The sequence below is a fragment of the Felis catus genome, chromosome B3 (genome assembly GCF_018350175.1).
Source record: "Felis catus isolate Fca126 chromosome B3, F.catus_Fca126_mat1.0, whole genome shotgun sequence".
Lineage (NCBI taxonomy): Eukaryota > Metazoa > Chordata > Mammalia > Carnivora > Felidae > Felis > Felis catus.
Genome location: NC_058373.1, coordinates 86532540 through 86556526, shown reverse-complemented (window position 1 = coordinate 86556526; position 23987 = coordinate 86532540). Strand labels below are relative to the sequence as shown.

Below are 23987 nucleotides of genomic sequence, written 5' to 3'. Positions count from 1 at the left end.
CACTTCATTAGAATTTTTCAAGTTCTGGGTTAGGCTTCAATTTTAATAATCCTACATTAATCCTTCCCTGGTAGAGAGGAATGCCATAGACAATTAACACTATGTTTCTTTTTCAGGTCAAAGTGAGACATTCTCTAAAGATAAAGGTGTAAGCCCAACTCTAATTTTTATAAAAAATATAATTACATATCTCTCAAACTTGGTATCTCTGTGTGTGTGTATATACATAAGTAGCTCTAAAGAAATTTACTTTATGTATGTGCACTCAATGGATGAGAAAGGTGATCCATTATACGAATGTATGATAAAATTAAACTTTTTATAAAATACATACTTATTTGATAGTGTATAAGAAGGTTTGTCTTTCATAAGTTAAATATATATTTAATTTAAAAATGTGTTATCATTTACTGAAATCCAGAATATTAAACTCTTAAAAAGCATAAAAATGACAATATCTAATTGGATCTAGATTCAGAAGGTGCCCCCAGAGCTGACTGGGAAGTTTATCTGCACATAGATTATCACAAATAAATTGACTTATTATTTGCTGAAGTATATGTATCATATCTCACAGAGCTTTTAAATCTCAAACACAAAATACATTTTGAAGAGCAATTTCCAGAAGTTTTAAATCCTCCCATTTATTGATAATAGTCAAAATCAACTTTCAACCTTATATTAAATAATTTGCTGATTTAAACCTTATGCTGAGTTGAGAATTTATGAGACTTATTCTTTGATTCAATCAACAAGTATTTACAGTGTTCAGACATGTGTACTATTGCCTTGCAACTTACAGTCCAACTGAGAATTTATTAAAAAAATAAAACATCACAGGTATAGTTGGCAAGAAGCAGAATAATTTTAATGAAAACAATACAACTGTATTAATCTATGTAAAGACATATTACCACAATTAGTTTTTATTGTGATTAAAATCAAAATCTGGAGCCAGCAACAAAACTAAAAAATTTAGTGATGTATTTTGATGAAAATCATAGGCTTCTTAAAAAAAAATAAGAATACAGGCTTTTTTTCCCCCCCTTTAAGCCAAGAAACTGTAGAAATGCTCTGTTCCCCTTCCCAGCACTCAGAGTCATCTACCCTGTTTTATAATTCAACCTGCAAACAGATTAAGCAGCTGAGTTTGTGGAAAGTATGTTTGCTCTACGCTAAGAACCCTTGTGTGACACTATGGCGACTCCCCTGACACCTCGAAGAGAACTACAGACAGTTCTTACCCATCAGCAGGGAAACCGGGCTGAGAATTCACAATTTCTTTGTAACCTCAACTTCTTCACAGAAATCAGTATTTGACCAAGAGGCAGGAAAGACTTTTTGTTAGCTTACAAGTTCTTCTTCTTCTTTTTTTTCTGTCAATACCACTCAAAAGCTTAGGATGCCCTATATTGCAAAAGGAAATGTTTTATGCTGATCTTTTTATACTTTAATTATGCAATTGGAAATTAGAACACATGTAAATAGTAAGTACTTGTTTTTTTTTAAGTATGGAAAGAAAGAAAATTTTAAATAGTGACATTTTTTCTTGAAAACACATTTAAAAGTTTACAACTTTTGTCCTACATCTTTTTGTCTGATCTATTTCTTATATAGTTACAGTTTATGAGGGATTTCAATCATATCAGTGTAAATCTGGTCCACAGTAAAGATGATATGTGATAAAAGTTACTTCACTGTAAAATCTAGAAGCTTCTGAGATCTTCTACCCTTATAAGCCTGGTTGTAAATACTTTTAAGTAATTATGTGTAGCTTAGGTATGTTAAGTATAGTCAAATATGTTTTTAAAATCCTTTGGAAAACTTTTGTGCTAGGCCACAAGAACCATATCTATAGACAGACAGATGGGAAATAAAATATAGCATAAAGAATAATAGAGTCTTAAATCTCTAATGATGATAAAAACATCACTTAATGGACTGGTGTGTCAGTTTTCTCTTTAATAAATGAGGATTATGAGTGGTCCTTGGCAGAATCATTAAGAGAAGCTTTTCTTACAAAGTTCCTGTGGTGGTAACCTGCTCTTAGTTCTCTCCTACTTCCACACAGCTCACCAAAATAAGTGTATCCAGGATTAGCCAAAGAGCAACTTAAAAGCTAAATGATAATGTGCTCTTTCCACAATCATACACATTTTTAAAAAAGAAGTACCTGAAGACAGTATGCTTAACCCAGGGGAATGGAAACTTTAGGCTTTATGACACCTGGGCCAAGAAGTTTTTTGTTTTTTATTTAAGATTTTATTTTTGGGTAATCCCTACAACCAACGTGGGGCTCAAACTCATGACCCCAAGATCATGAGCTGCATGGTTCCTGAGTCTGCCAGGCGCCCCATCCCCCAAGAAGCTCTTGGACAATAATGTCTGATATTCACTATATTTTCCCTATCAGTGTTTCTGCCTAAAAATATTGGCTAGTTTCTAGATGGTAATTCTGTACCGCTTTCTTCTTCAGGAATATTCCTATAGGTCAAAAAAAATTAAGAAATTCTTTTGACTCTAAAAGAAAATATAAATTTAAAATTCTACAATTATTAGAAATAGTATATAGTCTCTCTCCACTATTACTGAAGATTTCAGGTATTTTAAATGTAATTAAACTTGATGGAAGTTGGTGGTTAGGACAAGGGCTAAAAGGGCTAAAAGCTGATCACTAGAAAGTCCCATATCCTGACTTTGAGAAGAGTGCTAAGAGTGGCGGTGCCAGTGAGGGAGGCAGTCAGGACTCACCGCAAAGCTCACACTTTTCCAGGAAACTCTTCTACTAGCACTGGGTACTCGGTTGGTTGAAAACTTTTTTTATCTAGGGCCTAAAGTAGATGAGTGCACATTTGAAATTTTCCTGTGTATTCCTGATCTGAACTGCTTTTACTTTATTCTGTCATCTCATCAACCTATTAAATTGTTCTAGTTCATTTATTCAGAAGTGTTTACAGAGTACCAACTTTATAGCAGGCATCTGAGTGAATATGTGGAGGGAATGTGGATACAAGGATGAAGAAAACAGCGTCCATGTCTTGGGAATGCTCAATGGTGGGTAATTTTGCAGGGAGTGAGGTAGACAGGAAAAATATAAACAAAGCAGTTATAACACCCAGATGATTAAGACCTCTAACAAAGGTATGGACTAAGTACTATGAAAACAATAAGGGGCACCTGGGTGGCTCAGTCAGTTAAACACCCAACTCTGGATTTGGCTTAGGTCATGATCTCATGGTTGGTGAGTTCAAGCCCTGCATCAGGCTCTGTGCTGACAGTGTGGAGGTTGCTTTGGATTCTCTGTCTCCCTCTCTCTCTGACCCTCCCTGCTCTCTCTCTTTCTCTCTCTCTCAAAATAAACAAATAACATAAACTTAAAAAAATAAAAAGGTAAAGAAACATCACAGAGGTAACTTAAATTAACATCTGACTAAAGAGTAACAAAAATTTGACCAGGTACTAGAAGGGAGGAATATGCTTTAAGAAGAAGAAATAACATGTGCAAAGATATTGTGGTTGGGGTCGTGGGAGGAAATGATACCAGAAAAATGTGATAGGCCTCATATGTCATGCTAAGTTGTTTATGCAATAGTGTGTAGGGGATGAAAGGACCCTAAACATTTTAAATAGGGAAGTAATATAACCTGATTTAAGTTTTAGAAAAATTAACTCTGATGGCAGTGAGGGAGGTAAACTTGCGAGCTAGAGGCAGGTAAACTAGTTTTATGATTATTTCAATAGTCTAGATGAGGGATGATGAGGGCCTGAAGTTATGCAATTAACAAGTTAGCATGGAATAGAGGGAATCAGGTGATTCTCAGGTAGGAAACAAAATAGAGATTGACAGCAAAGTGCATGTGAAAAGTAAGAAACAGTGAAGGAATCAGGACAGTGCTGAAATTGCTGAAGACCATTAGTGAGACAGGAAATACAGGAGAATGGAGAGGGCTTTATTTTCAAGGGGGGAATTTTTAACAAAAATACTATGGCAACACACAGAAGAGAGTGATTTAACTTTCTAGAAAGTTGAAGAAGACTTTGTAGAGAAGAGATACTTGAACTAGTTGTGTTATTTTGATGAGCATGATTATACTAATAATTTATAGAATATTTATAATAATAAAGTAACTGGCACTGAACTAGGTATTTTAGATGGTATCCAGGTTATTTCTCATATCAAACCTGCCTGTGAAGGCAGTATTACCATTTGAATTTTTCAGCTGAGGAACTTTTGCTTCCAGGGGTTATGTAATTTGCCCCAAATCTCACAGGTAATAAGTAGGAAAGCAGGGATTGAAATATAGGTCTGTCTGACTTGACTACAAAGGCTGCCTCTATCCTCTATGCTGTACTGAATCTTCCTGGATGAGTAAGTTTTTCATGGGGGAAAAGGGTAAAAGGTGCCAAGCAGAGGAACCCATGTATATAAAGGTATTTAGTCTTGAAAGACAGAGCCCCTCTGAAGAATGAGATATTGCAGTGTGGAGTGAAACGGCAAAAGAAGGAGAAACTATGCAACATGCATTATTCTAAAGGCATTACGTGTTTATCTCATCTAATTCTTACCACATTATGAGGTGGCAGTATTATTACCCATATATTATGATCTACATCAGCACAATGTTTTAAAATAAAATGTCCAGGTTCACATACCTACACATTTTGAATCCAGATCCTGAGCTTTTAAACCGCTATGCTATATTACCAAAGATATAGGAGTATCTTATTGTTTAGGATGATCATATATTAGTTTTATAATAAAAATATAATTAGAAATGGGCGATCGAATTTTTTAGTTAGGAAATTACTGGTAATCTTAAAAAGAACAATTTCAGCATAAAACTTAGCCACAGTGTATTGAGTAGCACAACAGTGAATGGGAATTGAAAAATACGATAGTGAACATAGATCAGTCATTCAAGAAATTTGGTTGTGAAAGGAAAAGGGGAAATGTGGACCTTTTTAGTTTACATTGTAATTACTGCCTAGAATACTGACATATTTACAAAGGACCTTCAAAAATAATTACTAGTAACAGTAATTTCAGGTTATATGGAGAATATTAATACCATCTAACAAAGTGTTATAAGTTGGCTTCCTGGAAGGTTATCCTTTTAAACGCAATTATATAGGTTGATGCCCACATTAACTGTAATGAAGATATACTGCCCATTGGAGGGAAATTAAAAATAAAATACAGTAGGTTGAATATGAACAGGAAAGCCTCGTAATATTTTATTTAAGTCTTACTGCTGGAAATCAGAATAAAAGATTTAACATTTACATCAAAATTTAACATTTAAATTACATAACTGTTTCATTTAAACTCTATCCACTGGTATCATTCCATTAAAACCTTTTGATCTGTCTGTTGTTAAATATGACGAATAGGACAATATAATAATTTTTCAAAAAGTTAAACCTGTTCAACTTAAAGCATTATCTGAGATGATGTTATTTCTACTTCTTGGTATACAAAGTTTTTTTTTTTTCCACAAAATAATAATAATAGTTGAGGAGATGTAAAAAATAAGAGGTTGATGAGGTTTCCAAAGATTTTATAGAAATCTAATTGGTCTCTGGGAAACAGTGTTTAAGGGAATTTTAATCATGAATACAAATTAAAGATTATATGTAAAGAAAACTCTGAAATTTGTAATTATTTGTAGACTTTAAGAGCTAAATTAGATTCTGACTGTCAAAAGTTATTGATTTGTAATTTACAATGAAATGAGATCTACTTATGTATCTTAGTGTTTTTAGAATGTTAATGTACATTGTGACTAACTGGGTAACAGTTTCTGACTGAACATAAACCTAATCTTTAAACCTACAAAAAATATAATACTTACCATAAATCACAAATTTCAAGATAACCTGATTGTAAAGATTTTAATAAGCATGAATAACTCCTAATCTGTTTTAAAATTGGTCTTAACTACAGATTTACCTGACTTTGGGTTACTATTCAAAGCATAATTTCCAGGATGTTGGGGAAATTTTTGAGATGACTTACTTTCAAATAAGAAGTTTAAGAAGAAAATTTGAAGTTAGCACTACTTCATACTGTGAGACTGAAAAAAATAATTAAGGAAAAATGTATGTCTTAGAAATTGAAGACAATTAAGTGTTGTAATGACATAATGCTATTAATAATACTTGAAGATGGGCTCAGTTAAAATGACAAGTTCTATTACATTAAAGCTGCCTTAGGAAATTCTGCTACAATGTTCAAGTCCCATAAATTAACAAGTGATTTCTTTGTATGATATATGTTAACATTTTGCTAGCTATCACAAGGCTGACTTGTTTTGTAGCTTTATTTAAATTTTAATAAAAATGCAAAGATCATCAGAAATAAACAAATGTAATTATGCACTGTGAAAAGCTGTATTGAATACTTCAGAAGAACAAAACGTGAAAATTAATTCCACTATAACTATTCTATGTGCCTAGAGGTCTCAGCTTACAAAGTCACTCACAGATGATCTCAACTCAAGCAGGATTATCACAAAGCTAAATAAGTAAAGTTGATTACGTGACTACCTCTTCCCCTTGCCAATAACTTTACTTATTACCTATGAGAGGAGTTTTTCATGTATGGCCTTCATGAACTGATGAAGACCAGTTATTAAGTACAGGTGGTTTGCCCTAAATAGTGGCCATGATTTTCAAGTAAATGACCCCAAATATGGATATGATAGGCAATCTAAAAAATAACAAAATTCATTCGTCTCAATCTCCTTTGTCTGAAACCACCAACAGTATGAATAATAAATACCATATTATTTTAGTTGTCAAAAGAAAGTGTTCTGGTTTTGTTTTGTTCCAGGCTTTTGAAATAATGCAAGATCATTTTACTTACTTCTGAACTTTGTCATTGGCCGCTTGGGAGGCCTCCATGGCATGCTGAAGCTCTAATTCCATGTTTGCTCGATCTGTCAGAGCTTGCTGCAGTTGGATAGCCAGTTCCTCGTTCTGCTGTTGAGTGATGGAAACAATGTTTTCTCTATTTTTTAAAGCTTCTTCATAAGTACCAAGGGTATGGTTAAACTGATCCTTCAAACTTTCTTCTTGGGATAAAGATTTATGTAAGCTGAGAAAAACATAAAAATAAATAATTTCAACATAAACATGCAGTCTTACTGACCAATAATCTACTTAACAAAAATCTCCAGTTAGATATACCCATTTCTAAAAGTCAATTGAGACATACTTAAAAGGGTAAATAAAAATAATTTTTACATCACAATATTATCCTTGATAATTATTATATTTCTCTGCTTCTAGGCTGAAAGCTACCCAGACAAATGATTATTGATGTTACCAGAGCATACAAGAAGATGCTGCAAGATGTTAATTTAATTACATCAGTGTAAATATTACATTCAATTTTCTTTAAAAGGAATAGCAGAGAATTAGAAAATAAAGCACCTTTAGGTAAATAAAAGAATATAATAAGCTGACTGCAAAGAAGTGAGAAGTAAGAGAATGGGCATCAGTTTAGTAGATCCAGGGTTTCTTCCGCTGAGCACTTAACGAGAATGAATGAGGTTTGTACAAATACTGATCAGCCCATACACAGATAGAAATGAAGTTAAAATCACTAGTCTGACTGCACAAAAATAATATGTATTCAGATATACTTTCTTTTTGTTAATGAATCTCATGCCAAATATATCCACTCATTAAGTCATACAGAGAAATAGCATATAAATTAAGACTAAATGAATGCAGAAGAAAATGCAGACAAATAGAACCCTAAAATGCTAAAGGTCAAATCTTTGATATGTCATTACACCTACCACCTGAGGTTATTTTGAAATGGCACCAAGCACCTCACTCAATTAAATAAAGACATTTTGAAAATATAAATATTTAATAAGGGAAATTTAAAATCCACACAGGAGATGTTCTTTTTTTATTAAATAAAATCATTTCAGTATATGCATACAAAAGAAATGTCGATGGGAGACTTGAAGTAAAAAAACCTAACTATATAATACAGATTGATGATGTGAAAAAAAGTAATATAAATCTTAAAGCTGCAAAAAGCTAGTCAGGGAACTTTAGCACTGGCCAAATATCTAGTCTGATACTTTATTTAAAACTGTTCAAACTAAAGTAATTATAAATTTCTTCTTTTGTTTAAGTAACCTATAAATCTCTCCAGTGTGCTCACTTTGTAGGTGTCACATAGAAATAAGGACATACAACAGGGACACTTAGCATACCGAAATAAATTATTTCAAGATTCAACTTAGTTCCTAAGAAGAAAGACTGCTATTAAACTGTGGTCAATTGATTACTACATGAAAATAAGAATGGTGTTTAGTGCCGTATTTGTAGAGTGCAAAGAAGTATCTTTATGATTCTCACACCTTGTTATTTATCTAACCCTGATTTCAATTCTCAGTTCTTTCTACCAATCCATATTCCTGTCTCTTGCCTATTTCCCTATTCTTTCTATGTTCTTTCACACTTTGATTCCTCTTATTCCATGTTCCAGTTTCCTTCAATCCACCCTCTTTGTCTACTTGAGAGATCCAAGAAAGACAGAAACTACAAACAAAATCAAAACCTTTAAGAAGACAAGTTTATTTATGTTCTTTACATTTAAAAGATTATAGCTTACATTTTAATTGTGAATTATATTTTAAATTACATAAAGTGCACAAATCTAAAGTATTCAGCTTGACAAAACGTAAAGAACAAAATATATAACAAACCCAGAAGATTCTCCCGTATTCCCTCCCAGTTAATTCCCCTCTCCCAAAGTAATCACTTACCAACCTCTATTAAGATTAGTATTGCCTGCTTTTGAACTGTTTGTCTGACTTATTTTACTTAATAAGGCTTATGAGATTTGTCCTATTGTTGCATGCACTTCATTGTTTTTACTGCTATGAATTATTATATAATGGAAACCAATTTTACAATAAATTTCATACATTGAAGAAAAAAATATTGTTGTATAAATAGAAAATACAATATACTTAATCATTTCACTATTATGTTGCTATTAATATTTTTTTATTTTTGATTAAAAAATTTTTAAAGTTTTTCATTTTATTTATTTAGAGATGGAAAGAGAGAGAGGGAGAGAGACAGAGAATCCCAAGCAGGCTCCACACTGGCAGCGTGGAGCCCAATGTGGGGCTGGAACTCACAAACCACTGTTAGATTATGACCTGAGCCAAAACCAAGAGTCTGATGCTCAACCAGCTGAAGCCACCCAGGCACCCCAAAGTTTTTAAAATTAAAAATTTTTTTTTTAATTTGAGAGAGAGCATGAGCAGAGGAGAGGGGCAAAGGAGGAGAGAGAAAGAATCCCAAGCAGGCTCTACGCTCTGCACAGAGGCCAACATGGGGCTCAATCCCACAACTCTGGGATCATAACCTGAGCTGAAACCAAGAGTTGGACGCTCAACTGACTGAGCCACCCAAGGCACCCTGCTATAATATTCTTGTACATTACCTTTTGAAGGACCTAAGCACCCAAACCCCACTTTCTTGAGATATAATTGACATAAGTACTCATTTCTGAAGTAGAATTGCTCCATAGGGTGTATGTATGCTCAGATTTAGTACATGATGCATAAAGTGCATAGACTTTCCCCAAATGGTCCAACCAATTTACACTCCCACCAGCAATGTATGGGAGTTCCAATTGCTCTACATTCTCCCTTAGAGTAGGATTGCTAGTCTTTTTCACTATAGCCATTCTAGTAGGGGTACAGTGCAATTTCATTCTCTTCATATTGTCTTTTGCTGAATGTAAGTTCTTAATTTGAATAAAGCCCAATTAATCATTGTTTCTTTAATGGCAGTGTGCTTTTTGCCCTTTAAAAAAAAAACTGTAGCCTAACCATTCCTATATATTTCACATACATGGTCTCATTTAAAATTCACAGTGAGCAGCTTCGTTTGAAAATTCTGCATTTGTCTATGATGTCCATGACACTACTCAGTATACTCTAGCCAATTAAATATGAAGAATCAATGTTTCAGGGGGACGTGGCTCAGTCAGTTAAGTGTCCGACTCTTGATTTCAGCTCAGGTCATGATCTGACTGTGAGATGGAGCTCCATGCTGAAAGCACGGGGTCTGCTTGGGATTCCCCTCTCTCCCCTTCTCTCTGCCCTCCCCTGCTCACCCTCTTTCTCTCACTCAAGTAAATAAACATAAGGAAAAAAATCAATGATTTTTAAAAATTTCATCTTTATTAAAATCTTGGTATCCTGACTTCATTCTCTAATCATTTATCACTTACTAGTCTTCTATCATTTAAATTTTTTTTTCAAATTTACATCTCATTTTTCTATTGGATGGACCCATGACTGGGATCCTTTACTCTCAAGTTCAACAAGCTACTCATCATTCAAAATGCCTTGGAGACCTTTAAATTCCCATCAAGACTTTCTCAAACAGAAGCAATCGCTGGAGTGATCTTTTAAAACAATAAATCAGGGGCGCCTGGGTGGGTCAGTCGGTTAAGCGTCCGACTTCGGCTCAGGTCATGATCTCTCGGTTCGTGAGTTCAAGCCCTGCATCAGGCTCTGTGCTGACAGCTCAGAGCCTGGAGCCTGTTTCAGATTCTGTCTCTCCCTCTCTCTCTCTGCCCCTCCCCCGTTCATGCTCTGTCTCTCTCTGTCTCAAAAATAAATAAACGTTAAAAAAAAATTTTAAAAAACCCCAATAAATCAGATGATGTCATTTATAATCCTGCAGTGGCATCTCATTGCTCTCAGAATAAATCTCTCAAAATAAAACAACAAATTGCCTATTTAAACTCACTAAACCTCACAACAACTTATGAGAGAAGTCCTATCAATATTAGATTTTTATAGAGAAAGAAATTAAAACAATCAGAGGGAAGTAATTTAATTAATCTCACACATCAGACAGAACCAGAATCTGAACCCACAGTCTTTCTCCCTTAGCTGAAATACTCCCTACAGGCCACGGAGCCACAAAGTCTTGTATCATCTGTTCTCTCTTCCTCCTCATCGTTTAGTCTGACATTCTGTTTTTCAGGGACCTCGAGCTTTTTCCTGTTTGAGGATTTGTTTGTAATGCTGTCTCCTCTCTCTGACAAACTTCCTTTTTCATTTGGTCTCAGCATGAATACTGCTTTCTCAGATAAACCTTTTATGACTCCTCAATCTAAATTTTGGTGTTCCTTCTTCGTTATTCTGTTTCAGTGACCCTACTCTTTATCTTCTTAGAATTTTGAATAATTTGTAATTTTTTTTTCAGTTTCATCTTATGATCTACTTCCTAATTCCAACATATTAATACTCTATTTATAAAGGGCAATTTTTAACAATGGGAACACAGGTGTTAAGAACATCGATAAATCAAGATGCTTGTATTCCTAAGGAAATTTTTTTATAGGAATAAAGATGAAATAGAGGGGAAAGATTCCCAGAATATATAAATCTATACCATTGAAGCATATTTTTGTTTTAGTGCTGGTTTTTCCCTCACAGTGCTCTTCCCTAGGGCCACATTGTTTAGCTTTCTTCATAGAATCACATCACATTTAACCTCTTTTCAATGTTATTGATTTTCAGATGCATTCTCAGCATGGCAGTAGCATTACAATTTTTTGGTCTTAAATGATGTTGTATTGGAAAATATTTTAAGCCATAGTAGAATAAATTATAAAACAATGGCAGAAGAGCCATTAAATCACTCTCAGAAATTCCAAGGCATGTGGCTTACACAATTTTGATTGACAAAGAACGGGAACTATTTCTGTTTATCATGAAGTTAATGAGGTAATATCATACACCAAGTTTCAATTCACTCTTCCAGTTTTCAAATTATGTAATTCTTTAGTTTTTGTAATTTGTATAGAAAGTGAGATGTCTTCTTTTTCCTTATATATTATTTATTTTTTTTAAATGTTTTTTTCCTTGCTATCATTTATTTATTTTTTATAATTTACATCCAAGTTAATTACCACATGGTGCAACAATGATTTCAGGAGTAGATTCCATAAGCCCCTTACCCATTTAGCCCATTCCCCCTCCACAACCCTCTGTTTCTTCTCCATTTAAGACTCTCTTATGTTTTGTCCCCCTCTCTGTTTTTATATTATTTTTGCTTCCCTTCCCTTATGTTCATCTGTTTTGTCTCTTAAATTCCTCATATGAGTGAAACATATATTTGTCTTTCTCTAATTTTGCTTAGCATGATACCTTCCAGTTCCATCCATGTAGTTGCAAATGGTAGGATTTCATTCTTTTTGATTGCCAAGTAATACTCCATTGTAGATTTATACCACATCTTCTTTATCCATTCATCCATTGATGGACATTTCAGTTCTTCCCATACTTTGGATATCATCAATAGCGCTGCTGTAAACACTGGGGTACAGGTGCCCCTTTGATACAGCACACCTGTATCGCTCAGATAAATACCTAGTAGTGCAATTGCTGGGTCGTAGGGCAGTTCTATTTTTAATTTCTTGAGGAACCTCCATACTGTTTTCCAGAGTGGCTGTACCAGTTTGCATTCCCACCAGCAGTGCAAAAGAGATCCTCTTTCTCTGCATCCTCGCCAACATCTGTTGTTGCCTGAGTTGATAATGTTAGCCATTCTAACAGGTGTGAGGTGGTATCTCATTGTGGTTTTGATTTGTATTTCCCTGATGATGAGTGATGTTGAACATCTTTTAATGTGTCTATTTGCCATCTGGATGTCTTCTTTGGAGAAGTTACTGTTCATGTCTTTTACCCATTTCTTCAATGGATTATGTGTTTTTTGGATGTTGAGTTTAGAAAGTGAGATTTTGAAAATATTTACTTAGTAATCTTTCATACTATAATTCTAATCCATGTCAAATGATACCGTACATGGTCTCCTGTGCTGTTCACTGCACTGAATCCAATAGCAGGCAAAGGGAGAATATACATTTCCATGGGCATAGTACTAGTAAGTAGCATGTAACAGATTTCCTTTCTGGAGTGGTTTCTGTCTCAGTTTCAATGTCTCCTGGTCTATTCCCTGAAGTCTGCGGTTCTATTTTCCTAGTCCCCGACTCTCTGTACTGCCTCAGCTTAAAACATCTTGGAATTATCAAGTTTATGACCCACTTCTACATTCTGCTTGCAGATATTTATGTTCTCCTCAGCTTATCTGCTTACCTGCTTGTTGAACTCTTTTTCTCCCAACTGTAATGTCATACATGGATTCAGCTTATTCTTACAACTAGTACTTTTCCATTTATATCAAGTGTTGATGCTATTTTTCCCCGCTTCCTCTCTTGTCTCCAAGATCAGGTATTACTTACGTCCTTGAGTCACTTTACTCATCATCCTATAGTATGCACTTACTCTTCTGGTTTCATTTGTTTACAGTAATTGCTCAATCAACCAAGTGTTCTATATACGTTACTTTAATTGAATACATATTTTCAAATGAAAAATTTAGAGGTGAGGGGGCACCTGGGTGGCTCCGTTGGTTAAGCCTCTGACTTTAGCTCAGGTCATGATCTCATGGTTCATGAGTTTGAGCCCTGCATCAGGCTCTGTGCTGACAGCTCAGAGCCTGGAGCCTGCTTCAGATTCTGTGTCTCCCTCTCTCTCTGCCCTTCCCTGCTCATGTTCTTTCTCTCTCTCAACAATAAATAAGACATTAAAAAGTAAATTAAAAAAAATTTAGAGGTGAGATACCACAGTATAAACCAACAGTTCATAAAGAGAAGTAACTTTGTCCCCCAGGACATTTTGCAACATCTGGAGGCATTTTTGGTTGTCATAACTTGAGAAGGGGGGTACTACTGGCATTTCATGGGTAGAGGCCAGAGATGCTGCTAAACATCCCCCACTGCAGAGACAGAACCCACAAAAAAGAATTATCCAATCTTATGTGTCAAAAATGCCAAACTTGGTGTACATGCAAAGATGCTGGGTTTGGACTCTGAAGAAGTATATTCAAATTTCAGTCCTGTCATTTGACCTTAGGAAAATAGTTTACCCCTTTGTATGACCTTAGGAAAATAGTTTACCCCTTTGAGTATTAATTTTATCAACTCAAGAACAATGAGAAAAATCTCATGGAGTTCACAGGAGGACAAAATGTGGAGATCTAGCTATGTGAAAATATCTAGCACAATACCTGGCAAAGAATGGGTATTCATCCATGTATACTTTTTAAAATAAATTATTTATTTATAATTAACTTTATATAAAATCTTGTAATACCCAGACCTTTTATAAATACTTTTAAAAACAACTGCCTGTTTCTACAGGTTTTTCAGGAATTGGGGGAAGTAAACTAGTTTTCCTAACCTTTATCACTTACTGATAACATTCTTCAATCATTCTGGGGAAAAAAAAAAAGTCAGGTTTGGCTTGTTTTACTGAATTAAAATAAATAAAGATAAAGCAAGTATGAAAGGCAGAAGTATGTGCTACCTTGTCTTAAGTCTACATTTTCGGAGAGGATAGTGACTATGTTTACTTCCTGGTTTACTACATCAATTACTTTGATCTGAATTTCTGACTTTGTGATTTGCCTTCTCTCTGAAGAACTTCTTTTAACATTTCCTGCAAAACAGGTGTTCTGGTGACAAATCCCCTCAGTTTTTGTTTATCTGACAAAGTCTTTATTTCTCCTTTAATTTTGAAGGATAACTTCATGGAATATAGAATTCTGGGCTGATGTCCCAAGTTTTAGTCTGACATTCAAGATGCTCCAAAATTCTGTTCTACTTTTCTTTTCAGACTTCTTCCTACCTACTCTATCAAAATTTTTTATTCTAGTCAAATGGAAATGAAAACTCTTCTTTGAAAATGCCTTCATACTTTTCATTTTGGATTACTGCTGGTGCTATTGCCTTTACTTGGAATGCTCTGTTTCTGTCCCTCCACATGTCCTATCACTACACTTCAAGATCTAAACAACTTGCAACAACTGTCACAAAGTCACACTTCATACCCTCCTTGCCTAAGGAGGCAAGGAACTTCCTCTAAGTTCCCATACCCTCTCCATATCCTTTATATTATATTCATCATATTCATCACTTTCTACTATCCTTTATAGCCATTGTAACCTGTTTTATCTTTCCTACTAGATTATAATATTATTTAAAGAAGGAACTATGTTTTACTCTTCTTTGCTTCTTTCTAGGGTCTAACATCGTGGCTACTCTTCAGGAGGCAGACAAAAACTTATTTATTGAACATTGTTGTTTAAATGCTCTATTTGAGAGGCACCTGGGTGGCTCAGTCAGTTAAGTGTCAGACTTTGGCTCAGGTCATGATCTCACAGTTCATGGGTTTGAGCCCCCTGTCAGGCTCTGTGCTGACAGCTCAGAGCCTGGAGCTTGCTTCAGATTCTGACTCCCTCTCTCTCTGCCCCTCCCCAACTTGTGCTCTGCATATTTATGAAAAATAAACATTAAAAAATTTTAAAAATAAATAAATAAACAAATGCTCTCTATTTGAACAAGTGGCCTCCAGTATTATAAAAGGATTACATCAATTTTATTTCCCTTCCTTTTCTCCTTATCTTAATATACAGCCCCATGTGCTCCATAATTTACCTTTAACCACACTTCACTCCATCACCTTTTTTGGGGAATATTTTAAAGATAAACCTTTTGTTTTGAGATCATTGTAGATGCACATGCAGTTGCAAGAAATAGTACAGAAAAATTTGGTGTCCTTTGTCCACTTTCCTGCGATGGTAACATTTTATAAAATTATAGTATAAAAGCACCACCAAGATATTGACATTGTTATAGTTCAGATAAAAAACAGTTACATCACCATAAGGATGCCTCATGTTTCCCCATCACTCCTTCCCCTCCTTAAACTCCAAAAACCATTAATCTGTTCCCCAAACCCATAATGTCGTTTCAAGAACGTTTTATAAATGAAAAGGTTGCTTTTGGGATTTTCTTTTTTCATTCAGCATAATTCTCTAGTGATTCATCCAGGTTGCTGCATGTATCAATAATTTGTATGTTTTTTTTTTTAATTTTTTTTTCAACGTTTATTTATTTTTGGGACAGAGAGAGACAGAGCATGAACGGGGGAGGGGCAGAGAGAGAGGGAGACACAGAATCTGAAACAGGCTCCAGGCTCCGAGCCATCAGCCCAGAGCCTGACGCGGGGCTCGAACTCACGGACCGCGAGATCGTGACCTGGCTGAAGTCGGACGCTTAACTGACTGCGCCACCCAGGCGCCCCATTGGTGGTTTTGTTTTTTTTTTTGAGAAGATGGTACATTGCTTCTAAGTTGCCATTTGTGTGTGTGTAGAGTTAACAGTAATCCCTTATATCTGTAAAGTCTATAGTACTATTCTCTGTTCCATTTCTGATATTGGTAAAGTGTTTTCTTTCTCTTCTTATCGTTATAATTTTCTTCCTTCTGCCTGCTTTTTTTTTTTTTTTTTTTTTTTTTTTGTTCTCTTTCTGGATTCTTCAGGTAGGAGCTTAGATTGTTGATTTGATATACTTCCAGTTTTCTTTATGTATTAATTTTAGTGTTATAGATTTACTTTAAGAACTGTTTTAGCTGTGTCCCACAAATTTTGGTATGTTGTATTTTTATTTTCACTCACTTCCATGTAGTTTATACAACTTCCCTTGAGACTTCTTTGACTCATGGGTTATTTAGAAATGTGTGGTTTAGTTTTCAAGTGTTTGGAGATTTGCCTGTTATCTTTCTGTTACTAACATTTGTTCTGATTCTTTTGTGGTCGAAGAGCATGCATTATATGATTTCAGTTCTTTTAAGTTAATTGAGGTTTATTTTATGACTTAGAATATTATCTATCTTGGTATGTATTTTGTGGGCATTTATAAAAAAAAAAACACACCAATCCTGCTATTGTGTGGAATGTCTAAAACTGTTGATTAGATCCTGGTAGTTGATGGTCATGTTGAATTCTATATCACTGGATTTTTTTCTGTCTAGTGAGAGAAAGGTGTCAAAATCTCTAATTGTAATTGTGGATTTGTCCATTTCTCTTTTCAGTTCTATCAGTTTTTGCTTAATATACTTTTATTTCTCTTGTTTGGTGCAAACACAGTTAAAATTGTTATGCCTTTTTTGTGGACTCCTTTTTTTTTTTTTAAATTTTTTTAACATGTATTTATTTTTGAGATAGAGAGACAGAGCATGAACGGGGGAGGGTCAGAGAGAGAGGGAGACACTGAATCTGAAACAGGCTCCAGGCTCTGAGCTGTCAGCACAGAGCCTGACGCAGGGCTCGAACTCATGGACCGCAAGATCATGACCTGAGCCGAAGTCAGACACTTAACCAACTGAGCCACCCAGGCGCCCCCATGGACTCCTTTTTTTATGATTTAATGCCCCTCTCTGGTAAGTTTTCTTGCTTTAAAGTTTACTTTATAAGATACTAGTATAGCCATTCTTGCTTGTCTTTGATTCATGTTTGTATGGTTTATCTTCTGTTCTCTTATTTAATAATTTTATTTGCTGTGTTTCTTGTAGCCTGTATAGAATTGGGCCATAATTTTTAACCCACTTTGTCAATCTCTGTCTGTTGTTATATTTAGACCATTAACATTTAAGTTGGGGCTTAAGCCTGCCATTTTATTTTGTTTGTTGTCCCTGAGGTTTTATTGTTGTTCTTTGTTTTTTCTATTTTCTTTTTCCAATTTCCCTGTAGGTTACTTGAACATATTTTGAAATTTCATTTTTATAGATCTAGAATGTTTTTTTTTTTTTGAGAGAGAGAGAGAGAGGGAGAGAGAGAGTGCACATGTGTAAGGGGGGGGGGCAGCAGGGGTAGAAGGAGAAGAGAGAGAAACTTAAGCAGGCTCCATGCTTAAGCTAAGCATGGAGCCTGATGAGGGGCTCAATCCCCTGACCCTGGGATCATGACCTGAACTGAAATCCAGAGTTGGATGCTTGACTGACTAAGCCACTCAGGCACCCTACAATGTCTTTTAGTGTATCTCTAGGTATAACATTATATGTACATAAGTTACTGTGGTCTATTGATGTTATTATTTTACCAGCTCCACTTTACCTCTGTTTACATTCCTCTACCCTCCCTTATTTATAGTTATTTTAAATATATCCTCTACATACATATAGAACGAAATCAGAGAGGGTTATAGGTTTTCCTTCAACCATCAAACATAACTTAAAAACTCAAAGAGCCTATTATATTTCTCCATATTTGCTCAGTGTTCTTCCTTCTTTCCTGACATTCCAAAGTTTGTTTTTCTATCATGTTTTTTTCTTTTGAGCTAACTTCCATTAGCCATTTTTGTAGGATAGATCTCATGACAAAGTCTCTCAGTTTTCCTTCTTCTGAGAATATCTTGATTTCTGCCTTTATTCTTGAACTATATTTCACTGGGTCTATAATTTTGCCTTGACAGTTTGTTTCTTCCAGTCCTTGAAAAATATTGTGCCACTTTTTCCTGGCCGCTATAGTTTCTGATTAGAAGCCTGTTGTAATGTGAATGGTATTTCCCCTGTAGGCAAGGTGTTCCTCTCCAGCTGCTTTCAACGTTCTGTCTTTCTCTTTAGTTTCCAGAAGTTTAATTATGGTGTGTCTTGGTGTATATTTATTTGAGTTTCTCTGTTTAAAGTTCTCTCAACTTCTTGTACGTTTATGTCTCTTGCCACATTTGGACAATTTTCAGCCATTTTTTCTTTGTGTAAGTTTTCAGCTCTATTCTTGTTCTTTTCTCCTTCCGTGACTCCAATGACACAAATGCTTGGTCTTGTATTATAGTTTGTAGGTCCCTGAGATTCTCATATTTTTTTTTCTCTCCAGTCTATGTCTCTGTTCTTCAGACTGAATCATTTTTATTGTTCTTTCAGTTCACTGATTATTTTCTGTCCTCTTAATTCTGCTCTTGAGCCCATACTTGGGCTTTACATTTCAGTTACTGTCTTCCTCAGTTTCAAAATTTTCATGTGGAAAACAAATACAATTTTCATTTGTTTCTTCATTACATTTTCTATTTCTTCCATCTTCTCAGAAGCACAATTCTCCTTTTCATTAAATTTAGAGGTATACTTGTTTCATTTCACTTCCAATCATGGCTGCTTTCCACAGTTTTAGTGATGATCTTAACAGTGTATTTGTATGTCATACGGTAAAGTTTAAGATGTGTTCTGTTGCCCATTTTCTGTATGGGGTATATAAATATGAGGGGTTTTGTGAGCATATTTCTGTACTATTTTGCTTCTCAGGTCACCAAATTCATGAAGCATATAATCCACTCTTACATAATCAGGAACTGATCTTACTGCATCAATTTCAAGTGCTGTGGGATATTCAATAATTAAATGTTTTAAAGAAATTTTCAAGTTTTATTGAGAAATAACTGACATACATCACTGCATGAATTTAAGGTATACAGCATGATGGGTTGCTTTATATATATTGTGAAATGATTACCACAGTAGGTTCAACTAACCTTCATCCTCTCATATGGATACATTACAAAGAAAAGAAAGAAAGGAATAAAAGACAATTTCTCCTTATGATGAGAACTCTTAGGATTTACTCTCTTAACAGCTTTACATTATATCCTACAGCAGTGTTAGCTACAGTCATTGTGTTGTACATTATATCACTAGTACTTACTTGTAATTGGAAGTTTGTGCTATTTGACCATTGACGATCTTCCTCTAACTCCCCCTCCTTTATCCTTTGCTTCTGGTAACCACAAATCTGATCTCATTTTCTAAGTTTTTTTTTTTTCGTTTGTTTGTTTTTTAAGATTCTCCACACTTAATTCAGATCACACAGTTTTTGTTCTTCTCTCTGTGACCTTTTTTATTTAGCATAATGCCTTTTAGGTCCAACCAAGTTGTCATTAATAGTAAGATTTCCTTGCCTTTTTTTTAATGGCTGAGTAATATTCCATTATGCACAGAAGCACGTGCGCACACACACACACACCCCTTTTTTAATCTATTGATCCATCAGTGGACACTGAGGTGTTTTCATGTCTTGACTATTACAAATAATGCTTCTATGAACATGGGGGTGCATGTATCTTTTCAAGTTAATGTTTTCATTTCCCTTGGATATATTTCTAGGAGTGAAATTGCTGTATCATATGGTAGTTTTCTTTTTAATTTTTTGAGGAACCTCCATACTGTTTTCCATAGTAGCTGTTCTAATTTATAATCCCACTAGCAGTGCACAAGGGTTCTCTTTTCTCCACATCCACACTAGCATTTGTTATCTCTTGTCTCTTTGATGATGCCCATTCTAACAAGCCTGAGGTGGTATCTCACTGTGGTTTTAATTTGCATTTCCCTAATGACTAGCGATGTTGAGCATCTTTTTATGTACCTGTTGGCCTTTTATTTATGCTTCATTAGAGGATCTATTCAGATCCTCTGACCAATTTTAAATTGGATTTTTTCCCCCTCTATCCAGTTGTATGAGCTCTTTATATATTTTGGATATTAACCCCTCATCAGATAGATGGTTGCAAATTTTTTTTCCTATTCCACAGGTTGCCTTTTCACTTTTTTGACTCTTTTGCTGTGCAGAAGCTTTTTCATTTCATGTAGTCCACCTTGTTTTTTTTACTTTGTTGCTTATCCTTTAGGTGTCATATCCAAAAAATTACTAGCAAGGCTCATGCGAAGGAGTTTGTTCCTATGTTTTCTTTTAGGAGTTTCCTGATTTCAGGTCTTACATTTAAGTCTTTAATCCATTTCAAGTTAATTTTTGTGAGTGGTGTAAGTTAGGGTATAATTTCATACTTTTACATTTGAATATATCTGATTATCACAGCATCATTTATTAAAGAGGCTATTGTTTCTCCATTGAGTATTCTTGGGTCTCTTGTCAAGTATTAGTTGACTGATTTTTGGGTTTATTTCTGGGGTCTTGATTCTGTTTTACTGGCCTATTTGTATGTTTTTATGCCAGCACCATACTATTTTGATGACTACAGCTTTATAGTATAGCTTGAAATCAGGAAGTGTGATACTTCCTGTTTTGTTCTTTTTTAGGATTTCTTTGGCTATTCAGGGTCTTTTGTAGTTCCATACACATTTTGGGAGTGTTTTTTCCTACTTCTGTTAAAAAAAAAAAGTCATTGCAATTTTGATAGAAAATGCATTGAAGATGCTTTTGGTAGTACTAACCAAAATGTTTTTTGGTAATATTGACATTTTAACAATATTAATTCTTCCAATCCATGGACATGGAGTATCTTCCCATTTATTTGTGTCTTCTTTGATTTTTTATCTGTGTCTTATAGTTTTCACCATAGATATCTTTCACCTCCTAGGTTAATTTATCTCTCAGTATTTTATTGTTTTTTATGCTATTGATAATGGGATTGACTTTTAACTGTCTTTTTCAGAAATTTTTGTTGTTATAGAAATGCTACTGAATTTTGTGTGTTATTTTGCACCTTACCACTTTACTGAATTCATTGATTAGATATGATTTTTTGGTTGAGTCTTTAGGATTTCCTATATATAAAATCATGCAAATAGAGATACTTTCACTTCTTCCTTTCCAATTCTGATACTTTTTCCTTTTTTTTTTCTTTTTGCCTGATAGTTCTAGCTAGGACTTCAAGTACTATGTTGAATAGAGGTGGTGAGAGCGGACACCCTTGTCATTCTCCTAATTTTAGAGAAAAAGCTTTCATCTTTCACCACTGAGTATGATGTTAGCTATTGGCTTGTCAAATATGACCTTTACTACACTGATATGTATTCCTTCTATGCCTAATTTGTTACAAGTTTTTACCATGAATAGATATTGAATTTCATCAAATGTTTTTTCTGTGTTTACTGAGATGATCATCTGATTCTTTTCTTTCATTCTATTAATGTGATGCATCACAGTAATTGATTTGTGTATGTTGAACCATCTGTGCATCCCAAGGATAAATCCCAGTTAATCATGGTAAACAATCCTTTTAATGTACTGTTTAATTTGGCTTGCTAGAATTTTATTGAGAAATTTTGCATCTATATTCATTAGGGATATTATGTCTGTAGCTTTCTAAGTAGTGTCTTTTTTTGATTTTGGTATCAGGATAATGCTGGCCTCATAAAATGATTTTGGAAATGTTCCCTCCTCTTCAAGTTTTTGGAAGAACTTTAAGTGAAACTTTAAGAACTATAATTCTTTAAGTGTTTGGTAAAATTGACCAGTGAAGCCATCTTGTCTTGAGGTTTTCTTTGTTGCGAGATTTTTATTTACTGATTCAAATTCATTGCTAGTAATTAGTCTGTTCAGATTTTCTATTTCTTCCTGATTCAGTCATTCTGACTTGCACATTTCTAAGAATTTTTTCCATCTTCTCTAGGTTGTACAGTTTATTGGTGTACAGGTGTTCACGGTTGTTTCTTCTCATTTCTTGGATCTGTGGTATCTGTTGTGGTGTCTCCTCTTTCATTTATAATTTTGTTGATTTGGGCCCTTTCTCTGTTTTCCTTGGAGTCTAACTAAGGGTTTGCCAATTTTGTTTATCTTTTCAAAGAACCAACTCTTAGTTTGGTTAATATTTTCTATTGGTTTTCTGTTCTCTCTTTCACTTATTTCTGGTGTAATTTTTATTATTTCCTTTCTTCTGCTAACTTTGGGCTCACTTTGTTCTTTTTTTTCTAGTTCCTCAAGGCATCGAGTTAGGTTGCTTATTTGGGATCTTTCTTGTTTCTTAATGTAGGTGTTTATTGCTATGAACCTCCTTCTTATAAGGGTTATTGCTACATCCCATTAGGTTCTGGTATATTGTGGTTTCATTTTTGTTTGTCTCAAGAAACTCTTACCTTTCCCTTATTTTCTCCTTTTCTTTTTCATTGGTTGTTCAGGAGACTGTTGTGTAATTTTCAAGTGTTGGTGAATTTTCCAGTTTTCCTTCTATTATTGATTTCTATTTTCATACCATTCAATCTTTTTTTTTAACTTGTTTCATTTTTTATTTTTTTAAAATTTACATCCAAATTAGTTAGCATATAGTGCAACAATGATTTCAGGAGTAGATTCCTTACTGCCCCTTACCCATTTAGCCCATCCCCCCTCCCACAACCCCTCCAGCAACCCTCAGTTTGTTCTCCATATTTATGAGTCTCTTCTGTTTTGTCCCCCTCCCTGTTTTTATATTATTTTTGTTTCCCTTCCCTTATGTTCATCTGTTTTATCTCTTAAAGTCCTCATATGAGTGAAGTCATATGATTTTTATCTTTGTCTGACTGACTAATTTCACTTAGCATAATACCCTCCAGTTCCATCCAAGTAGTTGCAAACGGCAAGATTTCATTCTTTTTGATTGCTGAGTAATACCCCATTATACACACACACACACACACACACACACACACACACACACACACATACCACATATACACCACACATACTACATATATACCACATATATATATATGGTATATGTATGTATGGTATATATGTATATGTATGGTATATATGTATATATATGTATATGGTACATATATATGTATGGTATATATGTGTATATATATATATATATATATATATATATATATATATACACACACCACATATATATATACCACATATATATACCACATATATACCATATATATTACATATATACCACATATATACCACATATATATATACATATATACCACCATATATACACACACACACACACACACACACACACACACACACACACACACACATATACCACATTTTCTTTATCTATTCATCCATCAATGGACATATGGGCTCTTTCCAGACTTTGGCTATTGTTGATAGTGCTGCTATAAACATGGGGTTGCATGTGTCCCTTTGAAACAGCACACCTGTATCCCTTGGATAAATACCTAGTAGTGCAATTGCTTGGTTGTAGGGTAGTTCTATTTTTAGTTTTTTGAGGAACCTCCATACTATTTTCCAGAGTGGCTGTACCAGCTTGCATTCCCACCATTCAGTATTCTTGAATTCGAAGTTTTTAAGACTTATTTTGTTGCCTAACATATGGTCTCTCTTTAAAAAATGCTCCATGTAT

General features: G+C 34.5%; 1 protein-coding gene across 7 annotated transcripts in view; it reads right to left on the bottom strand.

The window, feature by feature from the left end:
* Positions 1–23987, bottom strand: part of MIPOL1 (mirror-image polydactyly 1) — a 305849-nt gene that overhangs the window by 35451 nt on the left and 246411 nt on the right. For 6 of the 7 annotated variants that reach the window (XM_011283198.4, XM_011283197.4, XM_045059813.1 and 3 more), the window contains one exon: positions 6866–7096. In XM_011283198.4, the coding sequence (XP_011281500.1) occupies positions 6866–7096 (231 nt within the window). Of the gene's footprint in view, positions 1–6861; positions 7097–23987 lie in introns of those variants that run through there. The other variant, XM_045059814.1, reaches the window with a different exon arrangement.